Genomic DNA, 23,016 nt, shown 5'->3' with positions numbered 1-23,016 from the left:
CTTGAAGCTGGACTTGCCTTCCTGCTACTACATATTTGTTGATGTCATTTCTACCACTTACAATGCCATTTGATTATTCGTTCATTTAGTAAACAGTAACTAAGCCCCTAATACATACTAAACAGTACACTGATAACACAGTAGGGGTTTAACCCCTACAAACACTTGGGACTACAAAGTGAGGTATCTCTGCCCTTAAAAACTCACAGTTTAATGGAAAAGTAGAAACAAACCCAGTAAATACAAGACAATATGGTAAATGTTATGAAAAAGGAATGTACAAGATGGTATGGAATCAGAGAAAGAACATAAAACAAAGACTGGAAGTACCATCAGGCAAGATTTCTCAGAGTAGGAACAATCTAAGGTGAATTATTTAAAAAGTCAATGAGGTCATCAAGTGTAAAGTATTGTAGGCACATACAAACCATAAACCAAGCTATCGGTCACTCAGTATGGCAAGCCTAGGGAATATGTTCAGGAGAGAGGAGTAATAAAATGATAAAACTGGAGAAGTACACAAGGACAAGATCATGATGGGTCTTACACATAATCCTATGAAATCTCCACTTCCTTCTAAAGAAAATAAGCAGCAGCAGGATATCCTGGAAAGTACACAGGTTTAGGAATTCCAATGACCTAAATCTGAATTTGAGCTCTGTCATTTCCTTGTTATGTGAGTTCCATCAAATTTGTCTCTCTGGGCTTCAGTAACCTCAACTATAAAATAGGGATTAATAATACCAATTTTGCCAGGATTCTAACAAGAATCATGTAAATCTCCTAGCAGAAAGGTCAGCAAACTACAGCTTGCTTTGCCAGCAATGAATTGTTTCACATTTTTAAAGGATTGGTAAAAAAAAAATTAAAACTACAACAAAAAAACAAAGAATACAGGACAGAGATCTTAATGTGACCCACGAAGCCAAATATTTACATAAGGCCCTTTACATAAAACTCCAACTCCTGCCCTTAGCACCTAGTATGCAACCAAAAAATAGTTAACTATTACTACTATTGACGGATTTTAAGAAGAGAACTTAAGCAATGTCAAATGAATTTTGCAAGGATTCCTCTAGCGACAATGTATACAAAGGAAAAGAAGTTAAAGGAGCAATAATGGATGCTGGGAGAACAAGGAGGATGCTGCAGTGTTCCACTACCTTTTCCTTTCCTCCTCCTAACCATAAAGGCAAGATCAACTTCTACCTCCTCTTTATCCTTGCAGATTACAAACCCATATGTACTCTATATGTTATAGCACTTAATGGTCTTTGTCAGTTAGCATATTCTGCTTACACTTGCTATTTATCAGGGCTTAAATCCCTTATGTGTGTAAGTAGTGTAAAAGTAAGTATTTTGGAGTCAAACAGACCCTATTCTAAATATTGATTTCACCAATATTTAAGACTTATTATTTCACCTGTATGGATCCTAATAAAAAGAAACAATATGGCTAGCTTACATTGAGTTCTAAGTTTTGTTTTTTTACTATGGATGTGCCACATCCTACCGTTCTAAGCACTTTATAGATATACCTGATTTAATCCTCACAACAACCCTGCAAGATAAGAACTATTATTATCTCCCTATTAACAGATGAGGAAACTGAAATATGGAGAAGGGAGTTTCCCCAAGAGCTAGGAAGTGAAGGATCCAAGGGCTCACATTATTAACCACCTATAGAATGACAATCATACTCTACTTCACGGGATTTTCATGAAAACTAATTCCAATTACTATTTAAAGGGAAGGGGATGGCTTTTCACAGTCCTTAGTTCTCAGCAGTAAAATAAATATCTGTTCCGTTTCCTAGCAAAAAAGATTACATTCCAAACTTTTTATTACCCAGAACCCTCAATACAACAGCTTATAGCCAGTAGAAACTTAAGAGTGAGATATACTTTAAAGTGATTAAAATTCTTGTACTGTTTCAAGATATTCTGTATATTCACAATATATTATTTCATAAATTGCAGAAGATTGCACTGACATGAACCTATAGCAGAACATACTCTTGCCAGTTTTTTGGTTTTAAATATAAACATGATCCAATGAATATATACATAAAGATCTCAAGAAAGTCTTTGTATAGAGAGACATTACAGTTACTATTGCCTATATTTAGTTCTATTCTCTTAGTAGTATTTGTAACCGGTATTATATAACTCTGATCTATGTTACTCATTTAGGGAATCTATTTAAGTAATGTGGGAAGAGAAAAAGATTCTAAACCGTAAGTTTATAGACAGAAGTTCTCTCTGTAAAAGATGAATATAAGAAGATAAAGTGTTAACTTCTACTTTCTGTCATCAATTAGTGTCACTAATTTCTATTGTTAATAAACAATATGAAAGCCCCAAAATGCCTGCCATCTATTCAGTATGAATGAGTCCCTCACAAAGTGAACTACTTATTTCTTAAAAAAAATTAAAAATAAATTTTTATCTGTAATGAGATTTTAATGTGGTCTGAAAAAAAAAATGAAATGCACCCTGCTACAAAAGAGAATACAAAACAAAAAATCTATTACCACTTTCTAATTCTGACTTGTAAACAGGAAGATTCTTGGCTAACCCAAAGTTATTTAAATTCTGCGACATATAAAATGGACAGAAATAAGTCTTTTTTAAATATTTATCTAATCAGAATGTAGCTGCATGGAAACACAATTAAAGTTCCAAAAATTAAAGGGTAATCACCACATCAAATGAAACATAACCTTACTTTGCAGAGCAAAATTTCCTAAGAAAATTATCAAGTTTTTTTAGAAAACTTACAAAAACACAACCATTCATGCTGAAATATTTTGGGAAAAAGTCAGTTAACAACCAGGTTCAAAGTAAATATGGAATTCTTCATTAACTGTACCTCTGATAATCACAAAAATGTGCTCCCGTCTTTTTAATCCTATGGTTAGCTCTTTATGACTTAGTATTCTGCTTAACTGTGTCCCCCTCCAAACTAGCTATCAATGTAATCAGAAAAAAAAAAATCCCCACACTGTTTTTATTAAATGTTTTTCAAAAGAAACAACATTCTCCACTACTCAAGAAAGCTGAATTATTCAGAAAATCTTCAGTAAAGGATTAAGGGCCCTCCAAATGTGTTTATGGATCAATTAGAGAATATTAAAGGAGTAAGCAGGGGAGGAAATAAGGGAGAGGGAAAAGAAGATGGTGAAAGCTAGCTCCCCTTTCTCAAACAAGTTAAGCATTATTACCTGCCACTCACTACTGGACACAGTATCTTCACTTTTGTAATCCATATTCCATACTTCCCTCAAAACTCAACCTTAAACCCCAGGGCCCCTTCATGAGAGAAACACTCAACAAACTAGAAACAGAACTTCCTCAATCTTAACAAAGAGCATCTCTGAAAACCACACAGCTAACATCATACTTAACAGTGGAAGACTGAATGCTTTCCTCCAAGATTAGGAACAAGACAAGAATATCTGTTCTTGACACTTCTTTTCAACAATGTACTGGAGGTTTCAGCCAAGACAATTAGACAAGAAAATAAAACGCATCCAGATTAGAAAAGAAATAAAAACTATCTTTACAGGTGACATGACCCTTGTTATACAGAAAGTGTTATGGAATGAACAAAAATAGTATTAGACCTAATTAATAAACAACTGTGTTCAGCAAAGTTGCAAGATATAAGATCAATAGACGAAATTGTATTTTTATACACTTGCAATGAACCCCCCAAAAAATTAAGAAAACAATTCCATTTATAATAGCATCTAAAAGAATAAAATATTTAGGAATAAATGCAGCAACTCAAACTCTGAAAACTGCAGAATATTGTTGAAAGAAACCAAAGAAAATCTAAATAAATGGAAAGATCCCATGTCTGTTAATAGGTAGACTTAGTATTGTTAAGATGGCAATGCTCCCCAAATTGATCTACAGATTTAACACAATACCTATCAAAATTCCAGCTGGCTTCACTGTATAAATTGACAAGGTGATCCTGAAATTCATATGGAAATAGGAAATACCCCAAATAGCCAAAACAATCTTGAAAAAGAAGAACAAATTTGGAGAACTCCCCCTTCTCAATTACAAAGCTATAGTGGTAACGACAGTACTTGGTATAAGGAAAATCAAATAGATCAATGGAATAAAACTAACTCCAGAAATAAATCTTCATGTTTATAGTTAACTGATTTTCGAGAGGAGTGACAAGACAATTAAATGGCAATGAACAGTCTTTTCCACAAATGGTAATGGGACAACTGGATATCTACATGCAAAAAACCTAATGTTAGACTCCCTACATCAGGTCATATGCAGAAATTAACTCAAAATGGATCAAAACCTAAATGTAAGTGCTAAAACTAAAAAACTCTTACCACAAAACAGGATATATCTCTATGACCTTAGATTAGTAATTTCTTAGATATGACACCATAAGCACAAGCTATAAAAAATTAAATTAGACTTTCATCAAATTTAAAACTTTCATTCTTTAAAAGACATCATCAGGGAAGTGAAAGGATAACTCACCAATCTGGGGGGAAATATTTGTATCTTAATATACAAAAGACTCCTACAACTCAGTGATCAAAAGATAAATAATTTAAAAATGGGCAAAGGATTTGAATACATACCTCTCAAAAACTATATATACAAATGGCCAATAAACAAATGAAAAGACACTCAGCATCTTTAGGGAAATGCAAATCAAAACTGCAATGAGAACATTAAAGGAGAGCTAATATTCACTAGGAGAGCTATGATCAAAAGATAATAACAAATGTTAGCAAGGATGTGGACAAACTGGAGCCCTCATACACTCCTGGTAGGGATGTGCAATGGTGAGGGTGCTTTGGAAAACAGAAGTTCCTCAAAAGTTTAAACAGAGGCACCATGGGGCATCTGGCTGGCTTGGTGGGTAGAACATGTGACTCTTGATTTCAGGGTTGTGAGATTGAGCCCCACATTGGGTGTAGAGATTACTTTAAAAATAAAATCTTTAAAAAATAAAGAAAGAGAAAATAAACATAAAGGCATACAATCCAGTAATTCTACTCCTAGGCATATACCCAAGAGAACTGAAACTATGTACACAAAAACTTGTATATGAATGTTCATAACTGAATTACTACTTATAATAGCCAAAAAGTAGAAATAACCCAAATGTCCATTAGCTGATAAACAAATGCAGTATATATCTATACGATGGCATATAATGCAGCCATAAAAAGAATATTACAACTTGGAAGAAACCCTGAAAACAGAGTAACAAGCCTGTAATAAAAGACCACATATTACATTAAGATTCTATTTGTATGAAATGTTCAGAATAGGCAAATATAGTCAGAAAGCAGGTCAGTGACTGCCTAGAAGTAAGGGTATGGGAGTATGGGGGCATTACTCATAAAGGATACAGGATTTATACCTCAGGTGATATAAATGTTCTAAAATTATGATGATGGCTGCACAACTGTGAATATACTAAACACCACTGAATTACATATTTTAAATAGGCTACTTCTATGGTAAGTGAATTCTATCTCAAAAAAGCTGTTAACCAAAAAAAAAAAAAAAACCTGTCAATTTTTTAAGTAGTCCCTGACCCACCCACCATTCCATTTCATGTTACTCCCTCTCAGAATGTATGCAAACAGTTTATACTGTAATGACTTGGGGTTGTTCATTCATTGTTCTGAAATAACTAAATTATATGTTTTCTCTCTTTCCTCATCATCTACAAGCTTTGCAAGGGTTTCTTCTACTTCTTTCATATTTCAGAACCAAGTATAATAATGAATACATAATGGGCCCTCAAATAAGGGCTTGAATTTTCAAAATGCAAAATATTAAAAATATGTACCATGGAGAAGCTAACAAGACAACTCAAAAGTCTTCCTTTGGAGGAATACACATATACATAAAAACTCCTCAGATCCTCAACCAAACCGTTCAGAATAAAAATAAGTGAAGGAGAAGAGAACACAGAGCTAAAGTTTCACATTACAATAATCCTAGGTAATAAAAGAATAAGCTATGATTCAATTAAAATTAAAGTTGTCCAGAGATAAAATTCATTTAAAATATTAGAGGCTCACTGTTAGTGCAGTTAATCAAAGAAAGTTGTAGTATTTTCATCATGAAACGTGAGCACAAGTTAATAATTAAACCTTTGTTGTTTATTCGATAATTTTATTCTGAGTGAAGTCTCACATATATTAATTAAAATGACTTTAGAATTACAAAAACAGCAACAGCAAACAGCAAAACACAGTAAGGTCCACCTAAATATTTCCTCAAAGTATAAAGTAATAATATTTTATCCTGAAGAGAAAGTGAAAATTCAAAACTGTGTTTCCCATGAAACTGTAACCCAGAAACTGAAATTCAAAGTCAACTGATTTCAAAGTACAGAGAGAAAAACTCAAACAGCCAGAACCCAGCAGACCACAATGACAGTTGATAACTAGATAGTAAAGGAGAGATCTACTAAAGGTTATAAAATCCAATTGTTGTGTTCTCTGTAAAATCTGAATCTTTAAAAAGCTAGATTTCACTTGTAGTTGAAACTCCTCAGAGGAGAGAGCTCTTCCTCCTCTTGTGGCTTTAACTCCTTCCTTCTCTCACCACCCCCCACTTCCACCACCCGAATTTTACTCCTTGAAGATGGACAGCAATTTTTAAATATTGTAACTCACCTTTTTGACATAATTTCATAAATATATGCTACCATCTAAAACAACATCACAAAATGCCCCAAGCTGTCCACCATCTGGGGACTACATTCCCATCCCCCTTGCATTCAAATAAGGCTCTGTGACAAATTCTCACCAGTCAAATGTGGGCAGATGTTTGTCACTTTAAGTCTGAGAGTTCTTAAGAGATGACCTGTAAGTAACACGCAAGGCTCCAAGGCCCTAAAGAATGCTAGAGCCATAAATGTTAAGGAGTGTGGGTCCCTCAAATACCACATGGAGGAAAGCCACAAGCCTGCTAACCAGGAGCACCTGCAAAGAACTGTTACATGTGAGCAAAATACAAACTTACATGTGTTAAGCCACTGAAATTCTGGTGTATTTATTACCCTAATTAGCATTATCCAAAGTAATACATGTACAAAGTCAAGTATTTCAATTCCCCTTAATTAAAGACATTTGTAAGGGATATTCTGGAAAGACTGTTTAAAAGCCCTTTAAAGTAACATTAAATGTTAAAATCTAAACAATTTTCCACCTTGATTTTGTTGTAACATAATTACTTTAAACAATGATAGCATAAGCAGTTCCACTGTTAATAAATTTCTGTCCACATGTCTTAATATTTTAGTTCAGTATATTTTCATGATTACAAAGAAATGTTTTCCTCAATTTTCCCAAATTAAAAAACTATGAAGTGTTTTAAAACATTGTAATTCATAATGTCTAATTTATAAGATCTACTATCTACCTAGTTAAAAGCGTAGTTCATTTCTATCTTATTGTTCTTCAAGTATTAAAAATGATCCAAAAGTTTGGTGTATTTATTTCTTTACTTATTTTATTATCATAACTCTTAAGGTAGGAATTCTTCCTTTAAATACAACCATATGGCAGATAATTCTGTTCACTGTAAATGCACACATACCCATAAGACACATACTTTAACAAAACCCTCACATTTTGCATTCTAACAAAGTTCTCCCTACTATCCTTCACAGAAGTGTTAAAATTTTAGTGCTTTACAGGTTTTTTTTTAAGTTTAACATTGCTGATATAAACAAAAATAAGGCCTAAATGGGAAACCTAGCATTAGTAAACAGAGATAGTACAAAGTTAAAACAATGAAACTCCTCCCACATTCTCTTCACCATGCCTTCACCAAAAAAAAAAAAAAAAACAGTTAACTTCTCTATTGCCTTTACATTAAAAGTATCATTACTTTTCCCCAGCACAATACAATTAAAATTAAATGAACAGCACATTTACGACTCCACACAGAATGAAAATGGAAAACTATTGAAAGTTGATTGAGGATTTTTCCTTAAACCATTCAGGAAAATATTCCAAGAGGTTTTTGTTTACCAATCAGTTAACATGAACTAAAAGAATTACACAGCAATTTTTTGGGGCACTACTCTTTGTGAATCTATAAAGGTAAACTAAAGTTACAATTTCTTGATCCATTTTAATGCTTGACTGTATTGGAACATATATGTGCTATATACAACATAAACAATTTTTTCCAGGGCTACACAGCCAGAATTCATAAAAAGTAGTGAAACTGTGAGACAGCCTACTCAAAAGTACGGCGGGGGGGGGGGGGGGGGGGGGAGTACGACTAGATAGTCTCTATAATATACTAGGCCACCTGAATGACGGTCTCACTTCTAGGAAAGACATAAAATACAGCATTAAAAGTTATTTATATATACCCTATATATTATCAAAGGACTCTGAAATGTTCTATTGTCTTGATTTTTAACCTACGGTTACATAATATTGCTCTGTTATCAAATGGGTATTTGTACTTACAAATGTTTTTCAGCGCCCACAAGCACGGCTGCAGGAGGAATATTTAACTAAGCATCTACTATGTGCCAAACATGTTTTCTCATTCTATGCTCAGGACCACCTTACTATAAATGTATTATTTCCTTGTTACAAATGAGAAAACTGAGGTTTATAGACATTAGGTAACTTGCTAAGGTCAAACAGCTAAGAAAAATGGCACAGCCAGAGTTCTGAGGTCTGTAAAACAAGCCCTTTTTTCCACTAAACTACATCTGTTGTTTTTTCCAGCAGTGGTCATAGAAAACAGCTCTCCACTCCTATTCTTCCCTCCATTCTTGTTCCCCCGTGAACAGCCTGGAACATTTCTTTGTGAGACTAGGTTTAGAAACAGAGCTATCTGGCCATTATACAGAGCATGGTCTGCAAAGATCACATCTGTATCATGACTTTATCCATCGGGTTTTAGCTAGGTGAGTTTACTAAATGCAAACGGAAAGAAGGTGGAGTAAAGTAGATCAGCAAATATCTATGCAAATACCATTTATATTTGGGTCTACAATGCACTGTACACCTATGGCAGCTTTATTATAGTTCCGTTTTGCTTAGACTACTCTCAAAATAGCTTTCCAGGAGCACACTGGGTAGACAATAAAGGCTATTCGATCTAGGTTTGGGAGATTGTGAGTGAAAACTTGTTTGTACGTGACTATCCTGATTGACAATTAAGATAAGTAGAGGCAATACGGTAGTAAAACGTAGTACTGTGCTTCCAACGTGTACAAACGGCTCAGCTAAACTCCCTGAACACAATCCATCTAAACAGCTAAATAGGCCGAGTTAAGGACGATGACAGCTACAGTAACTTCCTCTTCCTCACCGACCTCCTCAGCTCGGCGCGTACACGCCTTTCCCCCTAGGAGGCAGGATAAAACAATTTCAAATGCACAAAATTGATCCAATCCCACCAACACCACAGGACAGGGAAGCCAGGTTCCATTTCTTCCCCCGCTTCTCAAGAAAAATTTTATCTTAAAAATTGCATACATATTATCCACAGAAAATATTTGCAACGAAAACTGAAAACGTATACTTAGTCCCTCCACCCAGCCTTCAGGGAAAGATGAAGAGAAGGGATCTCAACACCGCGTATTCCCGAGATTTACTGCTTTGATTCACTTTCCCTCGGGTCCCACCGCCGGCTAGGGGAAGAGCTTGCAGTTCGAACGCCAAAATATGCCTTCGCCTCTCCTCAGCAGACGCGGAGGCGGCCGAGGCGACGGCAATCCGCGCGTCCCGCCTCCGACCCTCACCTGCCCAGGCCCCAGGCAGCGCCCTGGGCCCCCACGGGCCCGGCGTCCGGGGAGCCGTCCCGGGAGGCGTCCGAGGAGGCTGGCGGGAGGCTGGCGCGCTGGCGGGCGGGCGCCGAGGCGGTTAGGCCGCGCTGCAGGCCGGCGCGCTTCCTGCCGGGGCCCGGGAACAGCGGCGCGGCCCCGACCGGCAGCTCTCCGGGCCTGACTGCTGTGCGCGTGCCGCACACACATTCACCCTCCCCGGCCGGGCCGAAGCCGAGCAGCTCTCACCTGCGAAGCACCGGAGCCTCGGCCACAAAAAGGCGGGGGGGCAGGGGGGGGCAAGCCACTCGGGGGTCCCGGACACACGAAATCCGCCCCCAGAGTCCCGGGCCCGGGCGCGGACCCCCCCACCAACACACACACACACTCCGGAACCTTCGCCGCCTCCGACAGCAACGCGGGTCAGCCCCACACCCGACACACACCCACTCGCTCTGGGTCCTCAGGCCGCCTCCCCGCTCGCCAGAGTCCCAACTCGCACACCCACACGCACATTTGTCCCTCTCCCACCACATTTCCCCGGGGACGCGCTCCTCGTCCTAACACTCCCGATTCTACTCGCAGGCAGAAAAACACTCTACCTCATTCTCTTCTTCTGGCCCAGAAGGAGCAACAGCAGCCATTTCCCCGCGGCAGGGGAAACACACACACACAAACACGCGCGCGCGCGCACCAGGCCCCCACAGATGCTTCCCCTCCGAAGCCGCGGCCGCAGACGCAAACACAAACACCCACGGGCGGGCCTCGCTCCCGCCCGCCCCGAAGGGAAGCCGCCGCGACAGGCAGGGCCCGGACCCCGCTCGCGGGGGGGTGGGCGGGCAAGGCGCCCGGGCCTGGGGTCGCGGAGGGCCTGAGCCCCCTCCTCACCTGCATTCAGCGCGCCGGGGTCCGGGCGGCGACGGCGGCGGCGGCGGCGGGGCGGCTGCTGCTGGTGCTGGTGCTGCGGCGGCGGGGGAGGCGGCGGCGGCGGTGGCGGCGGGGCTGAGGGCAGCAAAGACATGCAGGCAGCCCGCCGGGGGGAGAGGCACCGGCCGGAGGGGACGCGGGGCGGGCGGGCCGGGCCGAGCCGCCTGAGGAACAGCAGAGGCGGCGGCGAAGAGGACGGCTGACGGGAGCGAGGAGACGGACGGGGGGCGGGGAGGGGGACGAGGGCCGCGCTGCCGGGTTTCGGGTACGGTGACCCTGGGCGCTCAGGAGAGGCCCCGCGGCCGCGGCCGCCGACGCGAAGGCCTCCCGCCGGAGGAAGCCGCGGCTATTACTCCGAGAGCGGCGCAGAGCCTGGCCTTGGCCTTGGCCTCCTGGCGCTGGGGCTGCCGCCGCTGCAGGGGTTGCTGCTGCGCCTGCTGCTGCTGCCGGGCCCAAAGCTGCCGCACAGAGACGCCAGCTTTCGGTGCCTTCGTTCTCGCTCACACACGTTCACACCCCCGAGGGCCGGGGGAGAGGCGTCCGCGCGATATCGGTATTGAGATTAATAACAAGGTGCAGAGAGTGCGAGAAGGAGGAGGGTTGATTGACGTGGAGTGGCTGGCGAGAGTCAGTCACTCCCCTACGCGGGAGGGGGGTAAGGGGGGAAAGAGGCGGAGCTCCAGCGCTGAGACTCGGCCCCGCCCCCTGGTCTCCGCGCTTGATGTTGGCGCGCGTGCGCGCGTGGCTGCCAGGAGTCTTACCCATTTTCTCCTTTACTCTTACCGCTTTTTTACTCTCTTTTCTTGGCTTGAGTGACGAGCAGAGCTGGGAAGACTGGTAGGGGATCAAAAATCCACGTCCACAAAGCTATGGTGGGGAAGAGACTGGCGAACCCTCCTTACCCTGTGTTCGTGCCTGGACTCGGCGCTGTTTACTGCATGCTCGCCAGAGGCTGCCTGACTGCGAAGCTGAGCGCTGGTCTGGGTAGCTAATGAGACGCCAGGTGAGGTGAAGAGACGGAAGGAAAGGTTTCCTGACATCTTCGATGGGTGGTTTTTTTTTTTTTTTTTAACGTAAAACATCTGTAAGTTGTGTCGCGAAAGGTAAATAAAAGAACCTGTAAAGCTCTGCGATAATTCCCGTCCTATTTATTTGCTAATTCTCCATTCTCGCGATAGAATTACGTTTGCTTGGCAGTGGCCCCCGACGGAATGAAAACATCAAAACGTGAACGAGGAAGAGTAACATTTACTTGGTGAATGTGGCCTTGACATTTTTAAGTTTCTGGCGTTTAATTATGTTTTTGTGGGTCAGCTTCTGCTTTTTACCACCGGTAGTCCAAAAATTATACCAGCTCTAGAGGCAGAATACTGCTGTTGCAGTTTTGCACAATCTCTCGGTGCATGCTCCGGGCTTGCGTACTTAATCAAGCAACATAAGGGTATATTAGCAGCGTTGTTTTGTTTTGTTTTTTTCCCACAGGGGTGTTGTTTAGCATACTAAGCATGTTGTGTTGGTTGCAATTAATTAGGCCTTATTACTGAATGCCAAAGGCCTTCATTTCCTGGGGGGAAGGTGTGGTACATACAAATCATCATTTAGCCAGAACTGATCAGATATTAAGAGTCCGCCATTGCAAAAGAACAATTGCACCACTTTCATTTTTGTCACCAGAAAGTGAGTGATTGAAGAAGCCCCTTAGGACATAGAAGACTGTGGGCTACTTTCTTTTCCAACCGTGTTAAGTTTGTTTCCCTCTCTAGCACCCCCATTCCAGCTTCTGTAATAGGTGTCAAAATGGCCTTAATCCTGGATGAATCCTCACTCATTCCCAGCTATCTTCACTCTAGTCTGACATATATGAATAGTTATCTCTAACTTTGTAAGTAACAAAGAAAGGAGGCACTTCAGGAGCCCAGAATAGTAAACCTGCCTGAATGGGCTTTTACCACAACACTTCTCTTTGGAACACACTCTTTCCCGAACTGTGGAAGAGAAAAGGAAAATAAACACCTGAAAAATATAAATGTGATGATGGCATATCCTCAAAGATTAAAGCTTCTTCAAATACCTGTAGATATATAAATTCCTAGCTATCGATTTATATATAATAAAGATCTGTGGAGGGGATATTATGTTCCAGACATTGTATTTAGCCTCAGAAACACAAAGATAAGCATATATAGTCCCTATTCTTAAGTAGCTCACAATGGTTGTAGGGGAAACAGACTAAACAGGAAATTCTCACAGAACAACCAGAAATGAAATTATGAAAGGTAACACAAAATTAATAGTCACAACAATACCCAGGAGGATAAGGCTGATGGCACTGGTATTTTACTTGAGCCATATAATGTCCGTCACTCTCACAGGCTGACTAGCAAGTAGTGACTGGGGTGAGGAAAGAGGGGATAGCCTTTGCGGATGTTAAGGAAGCACTAATAAGTGGTGTGGTTTGCTGGTCCTGAAGCTCTGCTTTATGTGGGGAATGTTCATTGCTGGTATCTAAATTTTGTATAGTAAATGATCACAATCCGTTGAATAATTGTATTGTGACATTTGGAGTTAAGAATAGTAGGTGGGTTTTTTAATTTAAAAAAGCCAATTGAATGCAGGTTAAATTTAAATAATCTCTACTCTCAGAATGTTCTCTTTATACCATAGCAAATGTATTGACTCACCAAAAAAAAAAATAGAAAGCAAAACTTTTATATATTAATAAGTATAATTATATCATCCAAAAAACAAATTGTTTTTCTCATTTGCTATGAGACTGAGATCAGAGAAATAATTTTCGAATAGTTGGCATTGTATAGATGCTGAGAAATTAAGTCTTCATTGATACTAAAAAACTCGTAAGATTCCAATTCAAAAGACATTCCAATAACAAACATCTTAAGCCATTTTTAAAAAGCAGTTTTACAGTAGATCAAAGTTTGCAACAGAATGGTAACCTGTTTTGATGTCTCATTTCATGGGAATTTTTCATGTTTGTCAGACATTGCAATTTTTTTTTAAGATTGAAAATAAGAACACGATAGAAAAGTCTCTCTTTAAAGAAAAGTGATTTATCCAATTGAAAGCTTCTGGTTTAAGTAAGGCCTTTTTGACCAAGTTTGTAATAGCACTGTGTAAGTACAATTTGTTCTGAAACAGCACTTATGTTTATTTGCATTACTACAGAATTATTCATTAAAAAAAAGTACTTGATGTTCTAGTGACCACCTGTGTCTTTTCCAAATTAGCAATTAATTTTTGATCTGAGTATATCTGATCTCTCCATATTTTTTCTGTCAGTAGCATAGGTAACTGGGCCTATAAGATCCCTGAGAACTATGTTCTTTTATCTCTTTTCTGAAATTCTGCTGAACAGCTTGCTCAAAAGGCAAAGGTTTAAAGTTTTTTATTTAAGAACATTATTTCTATTTGATAAAGAATTAAATTTGATTTTACTGATTTCAATACATTTATATTAATAGCTACATAACTTTTCAAGAAAAGTATCACATTTATTTAGTAAGATGTAATTAATACAATAATTAAATGTAATTTACTTGATCTCATTAGTACAACTTTTAAACAAGTACTAATCAAGATGATCTTGAATTTTTACTCCCCAGACCTCCTGACAGGGCATCCAAACTATATGCCAGTGATATATTCTAACCTTTACTGAACCACATTCCTCTCCATCTTCCCATCTTAACTTATCTTATTCCTCTTCTGTCTCCCTGTATCCTCATTACTTTATTTCCAATATTTTTTGAGGTACCATCTACCATGGGTATATTCATCTAGGAAAGGTGTCTTTACTTACTGCCTCTGCCCCTCTCCAGGTCCACCAACTCTCTCTTGCCATCAACCTCCCCTTTATTCCTTTCTCTAGAATGACTATGGATCACACCAAGGACCGTCCCACCACCTTGGCCAAAGATGAACATTTTCCACCATTGTATAGTGTGCCATATGACATGTTAGTCCTAGATAAAATGGCAAAGCAGGCAAAGTTCATCTTGGTGCCCTCCTGCCTCCTCTTTCTTTCTGTACTTCCCATCTCAAGTTCCTTTATCCCTGAATATTCAGAATCTCCACCCCAGCCCCATTAACATCAGCACCACTCTTTCTAGTACTTCCCTTATTCCAGAAATTTTCTAGTTAAGCACTACTGTCATCAGTAAATATCTAGAACTTCAGTTAGTCAAGGACTTGGCGGGCACCTGGCATGCTATCCAAACAATAAAATCGATTATGTTAATACTATATTCCAAGGATCCTCATGGGGTTTTCAAAGGTATACTTCAGAAACCACCTAGGGTACAGAGGGGACCAGGTAGGTGGGACTTCAACTAGAAAGTTTCTGTTTTACATATTGACCATCTATTTGTCTTCCTGGTAACTTTCCTTTTCCTACAGACTTTCTTTTGGAGAAACTATTCCTGCCTGTTCCATAAATAGGTGACTCTAGTGGCAGCTGCAGCTCTGTCCCCCCACTTCTTGGCTGCAGGGTGGGCATATGACTCAAGCCAAAGCAAGGAGAGCTCTTTCCCAGCATGTGTTCAGGTGGAACTAAGGAAAGAAGGGCTATCCCACTACAGTGGCAGTCTGAGGAAAGGAGGAAGTCTTGATAATGACAAGTGGCCACATACTGCTTTGTGTAGAATGAAGCCATTACACAGAGATGAAAGTAGAGCAAGTCCTAGTGGTGCACCAATCTGAGGTGCCAGTCATTCACGGGGTCCAACTGCACTTTTTCACATAGTGTGGTTAAATTAACTAGTAAATTCTCTTCTACTTCTAGACTAACTTGAGTCAGACCTCACAACCAAAACATCCTAATACATGGTGTTTCTGCATGAAAGTTCTTTCAAAGAAGGCTAACTGCTGCTAAGTAAGTTTGAAAGTCACTGAACTAAACTATAAGACGTTATTATTGGTTGAATCATAGTCTACCAAATGTTGAAGGTCTCCTTGTCCTAATTCCTCATTTTCCACATGAGGAACCAAAGCAGTGACTTGCTAAACATCACACAGGCAGTCAATGGCAAAGTCAGTGTTAGAAACTGATCTCTAGGTATCTTGCTCAGTTGTTCTCTTCATTACACTATCCTGTCACCTGTTTAATTCCTCCCAATGGTATTTTTAAGAGCCAATTACTTAGAGAAACAAACTTAATCTAAAAGAATAAATCACAACAGTGGCAATTTCACTTACTGACTGCTTAGTAGGAAGCTATTTGCCTGTATGGAGGCCATAATAGATGTGTTTTCCTCTTTAAGCCTCTCAAACGTTTTTCATATTGGACCCAAACACACTCTTTGAGTCTAAGATGGTCAGATCTACAGGTTTTAACTACCATCTTTAAGCTTATAATTTCCAGTCTACATTTCCAATCCAGAGTTCTCTCCACACATTTAGACCTACATTGTCAATTTCCTCCTGGGTATCTCCACCTGGACAGTCTGTACATATTTCAAGATCAGTATGCTTAAAAATGAGCTCCTGTCTTTCTTCCCAACATCTATTCCCGTACTTGTGTGACCCTCTCTCATTAAAAATGGTACCACCGTGAGGCACTGGGTGGCTCAGAAGGTTAAGAGACTCTTGATTTCTGCTCAGGTGTTAATCTCAGATTCATGGGATCAAGCCCTGGGTGGGACTCCACTCTCAGTGCAGAGTCTGCTTGGGGTTCTCTCTTTCCCTCTCCCTCTGCCCCTCCCCCTGTTTGCACACTGTCTCTCTCTAGGTAGGTAAATAAAGTCTTTTGAAAAAAATGGTATCACCATGTTAATGGTCATGTAATCATATGAATGGTTTCCCAATGCAGAATCCTAGCAATCATTCTTAACTTTTCTCTCCCATCATCGCCACAATCTACCAATTTGACCTACTACCTTCATTAATCTATTCCCTCCATCCCAGTGACCTGCTAATGTCTTAAGTCAGACTGTCTCCTCTTGCCTGAGTTTTTGCATTTTGTCTATTAAGGCGTCCCTACTAAGTATAATCCCAGCATCCTTCTAATACACATTCTATTCATTTTACTCTACTTTTTAATATCTTTCGATGACTTCCCATAATTTATAAACGAAAAGCCAATTTCACCAGCATATATGGCCCTTAATGATCTGCCTTTCTTTTACTACCACCACCTGAGGCCATTAACTATCGGCCTCTCTCTCTCACCCCTGCTTTTAATGAACCACTTATTTCCAAAACGGGACATGCTCTTTCAGATGTTTTTGCACAAGCTACTTACTCAGCATGGTGTGCTCTTGTCCTCTTCAGATCATCTTTCAAGCTTTAGCTCCAGCATCACTTCCTTTGTGGAGCCATCTCCAAAAGCCCTACTATGTATTATTTCCTTAGCACACTATGCCCACTTTTTTACAATGTATGTGTTTAAACTAACTAATAAATTCTCTTCCACATCTAAATTAATTTGAGCTAGACCTCTACAACCAAAACATCCGGACTAAAACATTGTTTCTGCATGAGGGTTCTTTCTTTCTTTTTTTTTATTTTTAATATTTATTCATTTGGGAGAGAGAGAGAGAGAGCACAAGCAGGGGGAGAGACAGAGGGAGAGGGAGAAGCAGACTTCCCACTGAGCTGGGAGCCCGACATGGGGCTCGATCCCAGGACCCAGAGATCATGACCTGAGCCAAAGGCAAACACCCAACTGACTGAGCCACCCAGGCGCCCCTGCATGACGGTTCTTTCAAAGAAGGCTAAGTGCTGCTAATTAAGTTTGGAAATCATTGAACGATAAGGCATTATTCTTGGTTGAATCATAGTCTTTAAAATGAGACATCTCATTTGTGTAGATGAACTAGAAAAGATACCCTGTCTGCGTGAATGCAGTCTATCAGAGCCCAGCCCGCACTCACTTTTTGGCCAGATGTCTATATGCAAAATGCGAACTGAGTGACCATGTCATGGCATACTGTAATTATCTATGTTAGTATGCATCTGTCTTTCACATCCTAGATTTTAAGCCCTGTTTTTATTCCTAGCACATCACAGAGTGATACATAATGCTCAAGAAACATCTGTATAATTAATTAATTACTGGTAGCACTTCTTAAACCAAACCATTTGATCTTAATTTACTAGCAATTAGCTGCTATACAAGAAATCAGAAATAACAGTAACTTAAAATAAATGTTATTTTTCTCTCACATAAAAGAAGTATTGGAGTAGTTGATTCAGGGCTGAAATGGCACATCTATGTTCAGCAGGGATTTTTCTCCTCCCTGCTGTCCTTAGAACATGGCTCCGTTTCCTGCCTCAGCGTCCAATACAGCTGTCAGAACCACCTCCTATGGCTGTGCACTTTATTTACTGCAAAGGCACCTGACAAAGAAGTGAGAGGGATCTATATACTGCAAGGTAATGCAGCTGCCCAGAAGAGGAACTCTTTCCTAATGAATCCGAAAGGACTGGTGTTTCTTTCTATTCTGTTCAAAGGTACCAAAGAGGTTATCTGAGATATGGCCATGGATTCCAGCCATCCCGTCCATTCTCCTAGAAGGGCAAAAATTACCCCCATCTCTAAGCACTTTTCTAGAAGGCCCAGTGAAAAAATATTTCCTTAGATTTCATTGGCCCAAACTTCATAATAGGACACAACTAGCACTTCCCCAGGAAGCTGGGGAAAAGCGTTTCAGTTACACACACTGCCACCATAAATAATATGCTGGGACGCTTCAGGACAGGTGCAGCAAACATACAATCCATCAGTTCAACGCTGGAGGGTTGATGAGTCCAAAGAAATACAGTTAAGGCATTGCACTGAGTTTTATAACTAAAAGTTTAAACTCTAACAAAGCAAACTTAAAATTATGTTTATCTAAATTAAAGCAAGACACTTTCAATAAAATTTTCATGGTCTGTTTTTTGAAACCAATAATCAATCAATCTCTCGCTTTATAAAAGGTCAGTAGAGTTTATTTTGGTACACTGAACACTCTTTATATAAATTCTGAGTTGTCAAGTAGAAGGATTCTCTTACCCTTTATAAATTAAAAAAGAAAAATGTCCCCTTAAGAAGAGGGTGATACTCCTCACCCTGTTGCCATTTAAGTTTTAGGGCTGTGTGTTTTGTATTCATACCTGTATTTCTCAGCCAATGGTAATTAGTAAAGGCTCCCCACTGCCTTTTGTTCAAGGATCTTTAGAACCTGGATTCAGACACCTTTCCAAACTTAGCACATTTTCCTTCACTCACCCTAAATTACATCCAAACTGGTTCCCTGCATATGCCCTGACTCCCACTCTGTACCTTTGTTTGACATAGTTCTTGGCTTCCACTTCTCGGCTTTACTCGATATACGCCCCGCAACCAGATGTATCTCCCTCCTCATCTGAATACCACAGCACTTTGAGAGAAGGGATTCTGACGTTTTATTTGGTATAGTAAAAGTCCTATGGCTTTTGGAGTAAGACAGATTTGAGTCAAGACAGGATACAAATTCTGGCTCTGCCTCTCACTATACCAAATTGCTTAACCTCATCTGAAACATAAGTACAATATGTACTTGCAAGGCTGGCATAAAAACAAGTGACACAGAAATTGTTAAGCCTGACCAGAGTAGACACTCAATGTTTCTTGACTAAATAAATATAGTGTACAGGCTTGTGCTGAGTTATATTATTTTGAGTCATCATGTGAATTTTCAAAGACATCTTCAAGGAGCAGTTAATATACTTTCTTCCATTACATTTTATCAGAAGTAAAAATCATAAAAACAAAACACACTAAAAAAAACACACTGACACAATTAAAAGACATAATCACAAGTAGAAAATACTTAAAGCATGTGTTTACTTCAAGAAATTCTTCACCAGAAATCTCCAGGTAACCAGAGCTTGAGAAATTGTGGAAATACACACATCTGTTTGCACTGAATTAAGAGGCAGGAGTGATGTGTTCTACTTCCAATTCCGTCCTTAAATACTTTCACTACCTTTGACAATTTGCCAGGATTGTCATTTCCCAGCCTCTTCATCTATCAAAAACAGTGGAGTAAAATCAAGACATTACATACCCTGAATAACTTAAAGGTGAAGAGACCAAGTACAAATATTATGAAAAATAATAATAATAATGCTATATATTATTATGTCTTACAATTACATTATTAAACCAAGACAAATAAATGGTTAAAAGAAGTTATGTCTCTTTTGGCTCTCTTCCTGCCATGAATTTCTTCTTTATGAGCTATAATACCTTGTTTTCTGATAACACACCCTAATCAGTTCCCCAGAACAAACCTACCCACCTAACCTCACTTTTTTCTTCCTTACTCCTTTCCTTTGATAGTGCAGGATTTATAATTGTCTGATAAGTTAATATTTTTACCTGACCAACTCTTTTGGTGGATAGAACAAACTACATGCTAATGCATGGGTTGACCCATATAACTGCTTTACCAAAAATATTAAATGTCACTGTGTTCTCGTGCTAACTGCGTTGAGGAGGATATGCTTTTTTGTTTTTCTTGTTCTCATTTTTCAGGGCAACCTACAATTCTGTGTACCAAGCATGAGCCAGAGATGGAAATCATAGATTATATAACATCAATCCAGGCCCCACACTGATATGTGAATCTGTGAATAAAGTTATAGTCAGTTGCTATAGGGATGATTTTTCAGATAAGAAATTTCTATGAAATCCCAAATTTCTAAAAGAATGTAGATGTTCAACCTCAGAATTGATTTTTGTTTTTATTTTGATTATATGCTTTTTAATTAAAATATCACAATATTTAATAGGGAAGTAGGACTGCATTAAGAAACAAAGAGGTAGAAAAACAGATGCATTTTATCAAGATTATACTACTTGGCATGTTATTCTGAAAGCATGCATAGTACCATAATTTTCCTAAAGTGTCTTGAGGAATGGATACTTCTTGTGCTCTAAAATTTCTATGAAATGCCTATGAAGCATTTTTATATTTCTTTCAGAAACCAGTTACACTTTTCTGGGATTTTCCCTGTCCACAAAGTACATTTAGTATAGCCTCTAAAAATATGTCCCCTGCTATGCCAAAGAGATTGTTGAACTAGCTGCATTATTGGGCTGAGACCAAAGTTTCTTCCCACAGAAAGGAAGATGGCTGGTTGGCTGACTTACCCCATTGCATGTGAGAAGTTGCAACAGCAGGAGAGAGAACGGTGGACTGGCGGCACAGGTGGAAGACAGGGAGGATAACAGGCCGCGTCCTCATGGAATGTGGTACTGATGAGGCTCTGTCCCAGATGTCCAGCTAGCATATCGGAGCTAGAAACCTGATCTCCTCCATCTGATATTAAAAAAAAAAAATTAGAAGTGCAGAGTTGCACTTTAGACCCAGAAGCCCTACCCCCCAGTAAACTGTGCTTAGTGGATGTCAAGCTCTAGCCCACCTGGTTTGCCACTCCTCTGTCCTCGGGGCACCAGTGAGTAAGGGGCCCAACGGAAAAAGAGTTTCATCCAGCATTTCCTAAAATGGGGAAAGAAGCCTAATCCTTTTCTCTGCGTGTCTTTAGGAGACAAGAAGAGTTTACTCTTAAATTGTGAAAGGCTCTCAGAAGTATTTGAGTGATAGAAGAACGGGGGATAGGAATGGGTTGGGACAGAAACATTTTACATGAGACCAGAAGTCCAGAATTCACCTGTAGAATCAAGACCCAGGAAAATCTTAGCTTTTGTCAAATTCCCTTTCTAATATAAAGCCTGGTAAGGCATAGGGAAACTCATTTCCTTGAGGGCCATATATTTTGTTATTGTTAATAGCCCTTTATTAATGAATTTGCATTGTAGAAAATATAGACAAACACAAGTAAAAACGTTACATTTCCACTACATTTAACACCTTAGTGATGTATGTCTTCCTAGTTCTCTCTATATATTTGTAAAGTAAATGAACTCATACTGTGTATGCTGTTTTGTAGCCTGGTTTTATCAGCCAATGATGTCCACCTATTTTAGTAAATATTTTCTTTTATCTAACACATAGAATATAGTCTTAAAAATTCCTTAATGACACAAAAAAGTCCTTCAGAGCTGGTTTGTCCAAACTAGTCTCCAATCCGGGACCACACATTACGTTAAGTTGATATGGCTAAGTCTCTCTTTATCTAGTACTGTCCCTTTTTTATGACCTTGACTTGAAGGAACTGGGACAATTATCCTGGAGAACATCACACTTTCTGATTTGTCTGATTTCTTCCTTGTATTATCATTTGGTTTATTCCACTGTTCCCTGTGAGGTTTTTTTGTTTGTTTTTTGTGGGTTTTTTGTTTTGTTTTGTTTTGGTTTTTTTTGTAAATTGGCTGTTATATGTAAGGTTTTAATGGATTCAAAGTAAATATTTTTGGCTAGCATACTTCATAGGTACATTCTGAATACCATATTGCCTCTCATCAGACGACGCATATTATCTGGTTGACTCACAATAAATAATATTGATGTGGACCCTGGATTAGAGTGATGACATTCCCTTCACCCACCCGGAAGTGTCGCTCAATGACTTGTGCAGGTAGAGACTTAATAACTGTCTGGTAAAATGTAGACTTCAGTATTGGTGTTGTCCTTAAGAATTTTATATGTTAGTTAATCATTAATTTGGTTTCAGACTCCATTATCTGACTATTTTGTTTTGTTTTTATTTGGATGATAGACTTACCCTCATGATTAAGTTTTACTTTGTATATTATTAAATTTAGTTTTTATACACCATCTCCTGTGGGAAACTGTGGCCCAGAAGTACATTGTATGGCAGAGCAAATAAACTAGATGTTAAAATTTTGCATCAGATATTCCACACATTAAATAATTTACATTTTGAAATATGACATTTATATAATCTAGAATAACTCTTTAAATGCTAAACATTAGGGTTTGGGTTTTGGGTTGTTTTCTTTTTTTAACTAAAACCAACTGCTGATACACCTACACAAAACAATTTTGGCAAACTTCTACCAGTTGACCTTTAAAATAATCATTAAAGAGATTATGCTATTTTCTGCAACAGAGATAAATTTGTCATTTGTGTTCTTTCCAGAATTATACTCCACTTTTTTATTTAGCTTGTCTATACTGGTGGCCCAAACCCCCAAATAACCGGGAAAGCACAATATATCTAATATTTCAAATCATTGAATTTTTTCCTATTTATTTTTCCATCTATAATATTATATTCTGTGTATATCTAGACTGTGCTCCATATCTACATTGTATTATTTTTCTATAAGCAACTTTCAGATATAATATTTTAAACTGAATAGACCAGCCAAGCCTG

General features: G+C 39.2%; 1 protein-coding gene across 3 annotated transcripts in view; it reads right to left on the bottom strand.

The window, feature by feature from the left end:
• The window catches only part of CNOT6L (CCR4-NOT transcription complex subunit 6 like), a 100,224-nt gene extending 88,397 nt beyond the window's left edge, over positions 1-11,827 (bottom strand). Inside the window, exon 1 of one of the 3 annotated variants that reach the window (XM_087864058.1) lies at positions 11,634-11,827. Coding sequence is in view for 1 of the 3 variants with exons in the window: in XM_045790160.2 (XP_045646116.1) it covers positions 10,407-10,411 (5 nt within the window). In the remaining 2 variants the exon portion in view is untranslated. Of the gene's footprint in view, positions 1-10,406; positions 10,545-10,692; positions 11,011-11,633 lie in introns of those variants that run through there. The other 2 variants (XM_045790170.2, XM_045790160.2) reach the window with 2 other exon arrangements.
• Positions 11,828-23,016: the final 11,189 nt, after the last annotated feature.

This window comes from Ursus americanus, chromosome 8, assembly GCF_024610735.1.
Source record: "Ursus americanus isolate L20-20 chromosome 8, mUrsAme1.1.p, whole genome shotgun sequence".
NCBI classification, from domain to species: domain Eukaryota; kingdom Metazoa; phylum Chordata; class Mammalia; order Carnivora; family Ursidae; genus Ursus; species Ursus americanus.
The sequence above is the reverse complement of the archived record's forward strand: the minus strand, read 5'-3'. Positions and strand labels throughout refer to the sequence as shown.